This window comes from Pseudophryne corroboree, chromosome 1, assembly GCF_028390025.1.
Source record: "Pseudophryne corroboree isolate aPseCor3 chromosome 1, aPseCor3.hap2, whole genome shotgun sequence".
Taxonomy (NCBI): Eukaryota; Metazoa; Chordata; class Amphibia; order Anura; family Myobatrachidae; genus Pseudophryne; species Pseudophryne corroboree.
The window spans coordinates 232,515,955-232,528,026 of NC_086444.1; the positions used below are offsets into that span (position 1 = coordinate 232,515,955).

Below are 12,072 nucleotides of genomic sequence, written 5' to 3' on the forward strand. Positions count from 1 at the left end.
AGGTCGACCGGGTTTCTAGTTCGACAAGTCAAAAGGTCGACATGAGTTTTTCATGTGTTTTGGTGTCGTTTTCTCCGTACAGTGACTGGGAAGCCCAATTAGTGCAACGTGTCCCCTTGTATGGCTCGCCTCGCTCTGCACAGATTACCGTTCCAGTCTTAGTCCAGATCGTTAAGTACGAAAAAGTTCAAAAAAAAGAAAAAAATGTGAGAACCTCATGTCGACTTTTTGACCTGTCGACCTAGCACATGTCGAACTTTAGACCCGGTCGACCTAGACAGTGTCTATCTTCAGACCGGATCCCCTTATCGCATAGATTCCAGGTTGACAGCCCAATGCTATGGGTTAATACACCTGCGGTATCTGCAGTAGGCACAAATAGCCCTTCTTTACGCTGACTTCTGCTCACACCTCAGGATGGTGCAAGCTGAAACCAGCGGTAAGTGCAGCCTGCGAGCTGCAATTGAATAGCTCCAGGCACTGCAATAGCTGCAGTTATTTTATGCCCCATTAATTCAGTTTATATAGATGTCCTGCAATGTTTACACTTGCAGGTAAAAGCAACTGTTCATGCCAAAGGTTTGGCTACATTATATTTTTTTAATTTAACCTCCTGTGTGACTGCTGTTTTGGCCATTATTTAATTTTTCAATCCATTTAATTTATGCTGTCACTGGGCAACTCCTGAGGAACTGTTAAGTGTCTTCTGGAGGAGTTTTATTGCATAAATTACAGATGTGCCTTCATACATCTAGCCGCAGTATGCCATGTGGAGCGAAACACACGTCCTATAGGAGCCGCGGCAAGTGGTGTAGCATAGTGACTCTGCAGACGCAGTGAAGCACCACTCAATCTGTATCAGACATGCTAGGCTGCAAATTTAACCACACACAAAGTAGTTTTAACTATGTATAAAGTAGCAGATGGTGCAATGGAACTTTGTGTGAATAAAAGCTGTAGCTGCTGCATCGTAGTACTTCATATACAGATTCAGACTTATTTGCACACAGATACAGTACTGTGCAAAAGTTTTAGGCAGGTGTGGATAAAAATGCTGCAGAATAAGAATCGAATTTCAAAAAGAGAAGTGTTAATAGTTTATTTTTTATCAAATAACAGAATGCAAAGTGAATGAACAGAAGAGAAATCTAAATCAAATCAATATTTGGTGTGACCACACTTTGCCTTTAAAACAGCATCAATTCTTCTAGGTACACTTGCACACAGTTTTTGAAGGATCTCTGCAGGGAGGTTGTTCAAAACATCTTTGATAACTACCCACAGATCTTCTGTGGATGTAAGCTTGCTCATATCCTTCTGTCTCTTCATGTAATCCCAGACACACACGATGTTAAGATCAGGGTTCTGTGGGGGCCATATCACTTCCAGGACTATTTGTTCTTCCTTACTCTGAAGATAGTTCTTAATGAAATTGACTGTATGTTTGGGGTTGTTGTCCTGCTGCAAAATACATTTGGAGCCAATCAGACACCTCCCTGATAGTATTGCATGATGGATAATTACCTGCCTATTAGACAATTAACACTTCTATTTTTGAAAACATTCTTACTTTGCAGCATTTTTCCACACCTGCCTAAAACTTTTGCATAGTACTGTATGTGTCGCACATAAAATGAACCCGTGTGCTGCTGTGTTGTCGCTTCATATTTGCAACTAAGGTGCACGATAGGGCGAAAAAGACACTCAGCACTATCAGAGTTGCACATTATCTGGCACGACGGAAGCCACCGTGTATGAGGACACATCTGTACTTCAGTACTTGCATGGCCTAAAAGGATATATTATCTTTGATTAAAATTAGTAATAATTATGGTACTAATAAATCTTCCTGTGCCAGTTGTGTGTTTAGCTACTTCTCCCACTTTCTCAACATATGACCACTGTCCCATAGCCTCATTCCCTTCATATTTGCTGTGTGGTAAGAGGGGTACACATGAGGACATGTGTGCTGAGCGATCTAGCACAGAACGCTCAGCACACATCTCTCCCTTCACTCAGCACACACCACGTTGTGTGCTGAGCAGGGGACACACACGCTCATTTCACCCAGCGGTGAAGTGAGCGATGTAACTATATTGTGCCTATCTAGAACCGGAGATAGTGATGTGCGGCCCTATCGCTATGGGGCATACACACAGAGAGATCTATGCTTAATTTCTAATCAATCTAGTAAGTCTTTACCGGCAAAATTCCATCTTGCTAGAGTTTTGCCAGCACAACTTGAGTTTTAATTGACACAACGTTTCAACATTCTCTAGGATCATTCCCCTTAAAATTGCCATTAGCTCTAGACTGGTGAGAATATCTTGCTGTGATGCTAAAGTTAACTCTGATAATATGTGATCTATGACTAGTTTCCTCCCTGATAATATTCTTTCCTGTGAAGCACCCTTTCTGTTGTTGGTGGTGGTGGTGGTGGTTTTTTTTTTGTTTTTTTTCCCGATACCATAGTTTCCAATAATCTAAGGGGGGATCTAGTTGTCGGCGAAAACTCTGTAATTTACAGCAAGTAAAATTTGCACGAAAATTTGTCTCTTTTTTGGCAAGTAAGCGCTCTTCTGTTTTTTGACCTATCCAATTGCAAATGGAGCTGCAGGAGTCGCCCAGTAATTCTTGCCGGCAAAACCAGTGAAAAGTTTGGATAAAAATGGGGACATCTACCTGTACCCCCAGAAAAGCCAAACTAGATAGGATACCAGTATAGAAGTGTATTAGTGGTTATAAGAAAAGTATTTGGAGAATGTCAGTTGTGTTAAATGGCTGTTTTATAAGCATTTTTCTAAAAGGTGAAAAAAATATAGGAAGCAAATGTTTTTGTGCAAAATAAATGCTCTATTTAAATTAGGAGTACATAAAAATGGGTGTAAGTATATATTTGGGTCATTTTAAACCACTTTAAAAAAAAACTTTCAAACAAAACAGATTACTCCCACCTGCAAGCCTAAAAACACGTATCCCAATCATAAAGCATCTCAATATACCTGTCCCATACATTGTACCCCAATTTCCATAATTTTTTACTTTTTCACAAAAAAAAGGCATTATTGTGCAATTGAAAAGTTCTAAGTGCCTAATTAGTCATTAAAGGGACTCTCTCAGGGGTTCTGAACCAATTCCCAACATTTTTACCTTAAAATAGGGATTTTCCACAACTTTTCTCCTGCTTAGGAGGTGGTGAAATTAAATTTGAGTTAAACCTATGGAGAATTATCGCTAGTAATTTTTTGCGGACAATTGAATAACGACTTTTCGTGAGGCTCGAGTAAAGCCCAGTCTGATCTTATGTGGCAAATTTAAAACACAACAAATTGTATGTACAGTAGTCTTTAGTCACAGTAAAATATTAACGAACATGAAGAAGTCATGGATGAAAACGGAAGTAAATCCCATGATTCACTAGTTAGTAGATCCACCTGAAGCAGCAATAATATGGGGTAATCACTTTTAATATGAGTGTATCATTCTCTTACATCATATATGAGGAGTTTGTTCTGCTCCTTTTTTCCAACATTGCTTGAGACCATTAATGTTTAACAGCATGAATTTTAGGCACAGCTCTCCACTACCGCCTAGTGCAGTGATTTTCTTCCTCAATTCCCAAGTGCTACCAGCAGGCCATGTTTTCAGGTTTTCTGTTTGTGGAAACAGTGGGAGATAATTGTTGACCCTGCAAAATATATGAACTCACCTAAGTATGACTAAAGAAATCGAGAAATCCAATCCTCAAGTACTCACGATCACCTAGTGATTGCTAACTAGGTATGTCCAGGGGGGATCTGGTCAGGATGCCGACAGTTGCAATCCTGACTGCCGGCATCCCGAAGGTAAGTATGCCGGGGCTGCTTGGGGTTAGGCCAAAGGGGGGTGGGGAGGTTAGGTATAGGCTGCGGTGTAGGGGTTGGGTGGGAGGGGTGTTGTAGGTTTAGGCTGCGGAGAGAGGGAATTAAGATTAGGCACTTCTGGGGAGGGTTAGGGTCAGGCTGCACGGGGGAGGGTTATGGTCAGGCTGCGGGGAAGGAGGTTTAGGGAAGGGAAGAGCTTAGGTGTATTATACTTACCTAGTAGGTGTCTGCATCCTGCGTTTCGGGATGCCGCTATCTGTATTCTGACTGCCAGCACCCTTTTACTTCTCCATATAGCCGATTTTTCTGGGGCGCCGCCCATTCTGTTTACTTTATATTTAAAATAGTGACAAAGGAGTGGTGTGAACAGGAGGATCAATCAGACAGCGGACAGTGAGCAGCTCAGTAACATTGGAAAAAAAGTATTAGAATAAAAAAACAAAAAAGAAGAAATTGTCTTGTTTCATCAGTCCAACTAGCAATACTTCCATTCCTCTCCCTGCGTATCTGGTCATTGTGACGCTGCAAATTGCACTATCTGTTTAGATTGCATATAGCATCAAGTGTACCTAAACACAGATTAAGGGGCTGATGCATTTATCACTGGTTTATCACTTCCTTATCCCTTCTCCAGGTTAATACAAGGTGATAAACACACCAGCCAATCAGCTCCAATATGCAAATTTCAGTTAGGAACTGACTGGCTGGTGCGTTTATCACCTTGCACTTATCACTGGTCTATCACTTCCTTATGCCTTCTCCAGGTTAATACATCTGTCCCTCGGTGTCCATACTGGTACATTTGAATAGAATATTTCTCTTTGCTTGTTATGCTCTGAAAGTCCAGACTTTTCATCCCATCTGTAGTATGTGATGTAAGCTGGCAGTAATGCAAATAGCTGTTCTGTGTATACATAGGCACTTCAGCTGGCTGTGACACCCTTTCATTGTTTATCTAATATCCTCTATAGAATTACAACAACTTTTTTAATCAAATTTAATGGAAAAAACCCAAATCACTTAATCGTCACTTAATGAACAAGACTATTTATTTGATTATCCATCCTTTCCTATCATTTGGTCTGTGACACATTTCACATTTGGTCTTCTCTGATCCTACTATATAATTTCACAACAGGGAGCACAGCACGTTCTCCTCATTTGATGATGATATAACATTGCAGGCAATGGGATATTGGTTTTATTTCTGTATAATCTCATTGCTTGGACATTGGTGGTGTGTATTACATGTGTACATGGCTTCAGTGTGTGTTAATAAGTATTTTGGCTTTCTATCTCACTCCAGGCCTGGATGGAGCCTAGCATGGCTGCAGCTTCGTATGACCAGCTGTTAAAGCAGGTTGAGGCACTGAAAATGGAGAACACAAACCTTCGACAAGAACTAGAAGATAATTCAAATCACCTAACAAAACTTGAGTCTGAAGCATCCAACATGAAGGTATGCATGCTAAGGAATCACCATAGAGTAAATGTACACCAAGCAAATACCTTTCACAGGTCACCACAGAGTTAATAGTACATGAATGGTGTTTGCTAGTGTGTACCTTCCCTCCCTGCTTTATGTGTAGGCGCTTTGTTGCGTATCTTCCCTGCAGGGTATATCGATCTGTTCCATCTCTGCTGTGATTCTTTATGATCTGCCATGTTCTAATATTTTTAGTAGGTGTTAATTACCAATAGATTCAGGTTTTATTGTAACATGCTACGACTGAAGAGCCAATGTAGGCTGGTTGTATATACGCGTGTAGCCTTGTGCGGCTTCCTGTATTACTATACATTCTGTTTGATTGCTATGGGAAGTTAGCGCTGCATTTTAATTGCTGTAAAGTCCTTAAGGTGTTGCAATGAAAACTAAATAGTACAGGTTATGTTCTTTGCACTGAAAGCATTTTTAGAAAAAAGCTAATTTATTTGCTGACCTTTATTTCAAGACATGACCTGTCCTTTGCTTTGCTCAGCTTTGTATAATGGGTTATTGATTGATTTTTCATCAGCTTTGCTTGTGGTGATCAATGTTCAGATACATTAATTTATTTTTAGCCCATCCCAGGCCTACTTAATAACAAGTGAGTTTAAATATATTACAGTGTGGGTCTTTGTAGGCAGTTTAATCAGGCTGATTTGTGGGGAAATTATAGCGTTTAGGGGAGTAGATGGTATGTGTACTGGTAGGTTATTTGGCTCCCAACATAATTATCCCTAGCATGAGTGTGTGTGTGTGTGTACATGTTATAGTGAATATAGATTGTAAGCTCCACTGGGGTAGGCACTGATGTGTATGGCTGAATATTATCTATAAAGAGCTGCAGACTGTGTGCTATATAAAGGACTGGTAATAAGTAAATAATAAATACATTACCACTATGGGGGGAATTTAATTAGCTGTGAAAAAGCAGTAATTTATCGTGGATCAACTTTTTGCATGTATCGCGCAAAAATGTGTACTTCTGTTTTTCGACCTATCCAATTGCAAGAATTTGTTTTGTGCGATAAATATTGCTGGCAAAACCAGTGAAAAGTGAGAGTATGGGTAAATATGCCTGTACCCCCAAAAAAGCTAATCTAAGATGGATAGATAGAGATGGATATATATATATATGTATGTATGTATGTGTGTGTGTGTGTATATATATATATATATATATATATATATATATATATATATATATATATATATATGTATATATATGTATATATCTAAAAATAACAACAGTATAGATGTTTATTAGTGGTCATAATAAGTGTTTAGGCTACATGCATTTTGGTAAATGATAGAAAGCAAGTGTTCTTCAGCAAAATAAGTGCTCAAATTAAATTAGGGGTGCATAAAAATCGGTACTTTTATATTTGGGTCATTTTAAGCCACTTTAAAAAGTCGTCCGTCTCCTCCTCGACCCCCCTCTTCCCCCAATCCCCCCACCCCAAAAAAAAAAAAATTACCCTCACCAGCAAGGCTACAATAACTTGTCCCACTCACAAAGCACCCTAATATACCTGTCCTTACTGTATACCACAATTTCCACTTTGCACATTTTCATCCTGAAAATTATGTAATTACTGGGCAATTAAAATAATTAAAAACGCCTAAGTTTATGTTTAGGCTATGGGTGGGGGAGGTGGGGGGTTGACGATAAGAATGGAGGATTAGGGTTAGGATGCAGTGGTGGGCGGTTAGGAGAATGGTTAGTATAGTTTTAGCGACCCTGTCTGGTTTATGGCAGTCAGGATGCCGAGGTCTGTATTCTGACTGCTTGCATTTCATACCCAAACTGTTGTATTGATGGGAAAGGGGTTTTTGAACTTACATATGGGAGTTAAACAGTGGGTTTTTTTTCATAATTTTAATAACTTGTATAAAAACACTGACATCTCACTTTACAGACATTTTTATGTATTCCTAAACGCTTAAGAATTTAATTTGCTGGGAAATACTTACCGGCTTTATTTTTTTTTTAAACTTTTTTACCACCTTTAATAGAAATTCATCCATATGACACCTTTTAAGAACCCCCAGTCCTTTCCTTATGGCCACTAACAAACTTCTTTACTGTTCTACTGTCTTAGTTGCCACTTTTCTGGGGTCCAGAATGATCTCCCCACTTTTTCATGCTCTACTCCCAGGTCACTTTTTGTAGAAAAATCGCATGACCCTGCTGCGAGTCCCACGGTCAACACTTATAATTAAGTCTTGCATTTGTTGGGTGCACACATTTTTGGGATGTGCGCAAATTTTATTATGAACGTTTGCAAACTCATTGAATGGAACCCATATATTGTGCATCAGCCTCCAAATGTGTAGGGTCAGCGTCCGGGACGTGCAGTGAGGTAAATGGCTGAGGAGGCACTGGCTAGTACCAGAGCCATGTTTGTGCACAATATATGAGCCAAAGGCTTCATGTGGGCATTATTATACACAGGTGCAGCAGTATACACTGCTAGAAATTTGGCGAGTTTTGATCAGAGATGTGCAGAAAAGATAGGTACTGCCTCACCTGCTATAGACTTTTTACTCCAGCATTTTGACTATAAAAATTATTACAATAACACAAAAGATATTTCTAATATATTTAGTATTTTTCATATACTTTATATAGTCACAACTCTGGCCTATACGTTAGTATGACCGGAAAGGCTCTGCATCACCTCACCGCTCATCACTGTGCAATGAACATTGTTATGTATAAAACACAGGACATAGGCGAGGTGTTTGTAAACCAGGAATAACCTTAATTGATCTCAGTGTTGGGACAGCATTTTGCTCTGCACTTATATTCTTAGAAAATCTGACGTTTTGTTTTAGAATCTGTAGAACACACATTAAGTAAAACTGTTGTTAAAGGAAATGACTTGAAAGAAGCTGTAGCTGTAATAATGAAGTTGTGACTGACTGAATTACTGTGTGTTTGGAACTTCTAACATTCCGTAAGAGACCCTTTCAGCGTTTTGCTGGCTCTATATAATTCTACAGAAACTGTTAGCAGATCCTAAAATCACACACACTGCCAATTATTTTTGGTTTCTGTGTCATTTCTGAGGAAACCACATAATGAAAGTCTCATTGTATTTTGTTGATATTACATGAACACTGTTCAACCAAATGAAATATTGAAACAAGACACTTTGTAAATGTCAGTAAAGGAGTACATCCTTCATTTAGGGGAGAACTTGTTTCCTCGGTTTGTAAACTTGAGTTCTGAAATAGCACCATGTGGATCTGTTAGTGTGGCCATAACTATGCACAGTCTTTACAGGCCGCTTAATGCGTCTTGGATGGTGGATCCAAGACGCATTACTACCACACAGTGTTCATTATTATCTATTGCGCTCACTTAACAAACAATCCTGTGTTGTTGTTTTTTAATCACGTTTCATAGATATGTAGATAATGATATATAATAAGCAGTCACTGTACTTGCAGGTGTAACAGTGCTCTCAGTGTTCTGCAGTGTTTATCCCCTTTCACTTGCTTCTTTAGCACCCCCTAGTGAACGTCTTCTGAAATAAGCCCTTACTGCACAGACTTAATACACACATGTATTTGTATATCAGCAATGTTTTTGTAAACTGTACTAAGGAAATATCTGAATTTGCTTCCCATGGGTACTCTCTGTATTCCTGTTACACAAATGTCAGACACAGAATTGCTATTGTACACCAGCATCCCAATAGGAGTAATAAGGCTTGTATCTGTGACATATAAAGTGGCTAGTCCTTGCCACCATTGCTGTGCTGTACGTCCGCATTATTTAAAAATTAAAAAAACATCACTTTATTTCCTGAAATGTTTCCTCATTCCCCCAGTGCTTTGCTGTATGCTGATCTCCTGATTTTTTTTACAATCCTTATTCCCAACTTTTACATTGCTGCAAGTGTTCATCAATACACTGCAGCCATTCATATTTTAGTAAAAATTATATTTTGCCAGCCTGGTGGCACTATGTTTGTTTTTGCTGCCTAACAAGACAGGAGTCATGGGATTATTCCTTGCAGAGCTTGTCTGTGTGGAGTTTGCACATTCTTAACATGCTTGTTTGAGTTTTCGGGTCAATCCATGTGGAGTGGTCCAGCCATGGTTGCTTGAACATTTAAAAAAAAAAATAGTTTTTGTGTTTGATGACCCCTGTAAGTTAGTAGTCAGAAATTTTTTATTTACTTTCATATGAAGATGGCGGCCATTTTTGTATCATGGCGTATGGCATTTTTCACTGTTGCGGACATTTGGGGTAAATGCGGTATCTCAGCTCAGAAAAGTCATAGAAAGTTGGGGGGAAAAAACATTATTTCCAGAACATTACAAACTACATTTTTTTGTTATATAACTATTACCCTACCTCAATTCCTTATGACTGAAATGTAAGTCTATTTCTTGGATTGTTTTTCAGTGGGAAGGAATAACATTTCAGAGCTGTCATTTTTTTGGAGAATACTTGTATACTCAAAGATTTGCCAGACAAAGTCACAGCACACACAGTACACTATGAGGGGCACTACAAGCGGGATGCAGTTATTTTACCAGCCGTCTGGATCCCGGCGCACAGGGGCTGTTCCCACTCGTGGGTGTCCACGACACCCATAGAGTGGGACTAGAGCATGTGGCGAGCGCAGCGTGCCAACAAACCCGCAAGGGGACTCTTTATGCTTGCCCCGCTGCCGACATTCTGGCGGGCGGGATGCCACTGTCACAGCCGCATCCCGTTCGCCGGGAATACATATGTACCCTGCAAGCACGAGGTTCATCGATGGCGCCTGGAAATGGCAGGTATTTGTATGTGTACCAGTCAACAGTAGCTACATGACCAGTCTTTGCTACAAAAACAGCCACCATCTGCTTGTCCATGCTGCGCTCACGTCGGAACTTCTGTTGTGGTGCACCTCCAACTGTGGTTCACTGGGCCAGATGTTTGGTCTTGGGATCGAAACTGTAGATCCAGGATTCATCGAAGCTGATGATCTCCCAGACAGAGTTTGAGTGACTGTCCTCAAACCTGGCCAGCATGTTGCGGCACCAAGTCACCAGAGCCGTCTCTTGCTTTTCGAGTCAGCTGATCGGGCACCCAGTGTGCAGAAACCTTGCTTAGACCAAGCTTTTTGTGGAGTATCAAGTGGATAGATCCCAATGAGATGCCTATCTCCTTCTCTAACTGGGCCATGGTCATTCTTTCGTCCACCTCAACCATGGACCGTATGGCAGCAACGTTGTTCTCTGTGATCTCCCGTGCTGAAATTCTACAAAAAAAATCACAGTGATTTAGTATGCTGCACCCTCCTCAAAAAAGCTTGCAGCTGGTCAAAACTCGACTGCTGTCACAGACCACTCTTGTAATCATAGATCATGGCTCTCCAGTGACCTCTGTTGAGCTACATAATGAGTTTGTGAAGGACTGAATTCTTCAGTGTACAGTGCTGCTCACAGTGCCTCCGGAAAGTATTCACAGCGCTTCACTTTTTCCACATTTTGTTATGTTACAGCCTTATTCCAAACTGGAATAAATTTATTTTACCCTCAAAATTCTAAACACAATACCCCATAATGGTATTTTTTTTTTACATTTTTGCAAATTTATTAAAAATGAAGAAATCACATGTACATAAGTATTTACAGCCTTTGCTCAATACTTTGTTGATCCACCTTTGACAGCAATTACAGCCTCAAGTCTTTTTGAATATGATGCACACCTATCTTTGGGCAGTTACGCTTATTCCTCTTTGCAGCACCTCTCAAGCTCCATCAGGTTGGATGGGAAGCGTCAGTGCACAGCCATTTTCAGATGTCTCCAGAGATGTTCAGTCGGATTCAAGTCTGACCTTTGGCTGGGCCACTCAAGGACATTCACAAAGTTATCCTGAAGCCGCTCCTTTGATATCTTGGCTGTGTGCTTAGGGTCGTTGTCCTGCTGAAAGATGAACCGTTGCCCCAGTCTGAGTTCCAGAGTGCTCTGGAGCCGGTTTTCATCCAGGATGTCTCTGTACATTGCTGCATTTATCTTTCCCTCTATCCTGACTAGTTTCCCAGTTCCTGCCGCTAAAAACATCCCCACAGCATTATGCTGCCACCGCCATGCTTCACTCTAGGGGTGGTATTGGCCAGGTGATGAGCGGTGCCTGGTTTCCTCCACCCATGACGCCTGGCATTCACGTCAAAGAGTTCAATCTTTGTCTCATCAGACCAGAGAATTTTGTTTCTCATTGTCTGAGAGTCCTTCAGGTGCATTTTGGCTAACTCCAGTCGGGCTGCCATGTGCTTTTTACTTCTGAGTGGCTTCCGTCTGGCCAGTCTACCATACAAGTCTGATTGGTGTATTGCTGCAGAGATGCTAGTCTTTCTGGAAGGTTCTTCTCTCTTCACAGAGGAATGCTGAAGCTCTGACAGAGTGAACATCGGGTTCTTGGTCACCTCCCTTCTCCCCCTGATCGCTCAGTTTAGACAGCTAACCAGCTCTAGGAAGAGTCCTGGTGGTTCCGAACTCCTTCCATTTACGGATGATGGAGGACATTAAAAAATTAATTTATTCCATTTTGGAATAAGGCTGTAACATAACAAAATGTGGAAATAGTGAAGCACTGTGAATATGGTTGCACTGTATATATGGTTCTGTGCTTTGACATATAACAAGAACTTTAGTCATAGATTACAGTTCACAACCAGACAGTCAGATTGTGTCTACTCTGCCTATGCACTGAACATCTG

The 12,072-nt window shown here is 40.5% G+C and overlaps 1 protein-coding gene across 5 annotated transcripts in view; it reads left to right on the plus strand.

Moving 5' to 3' along the window:
* The window catches only part of APC (APC regulator of WNT signaling pathway), a 360,826-nt gene that overhangs the window by 218,789 nt on the left and 129,965 nt on the right, over positions 1–12,072 (plus strand). For all 5 annotated transcript variants that reach the window (XR_010248728.1, XM_063964129.1, XM_063964126.1 and 2 more), the window contains one exon: positions 5,170–5,322. Coding sequence is in view for 4 of the 5 variants with exons in the window: in XM_063964129.1 (XP_063820199.1) it covers positions 5,176–5,322 (147 nt within the window). In the remaining variant the exon portion in view is untranslated. The remainder of the gene's footprint in view (positions 1–5,169; positions 5,323–12,072) is intronic.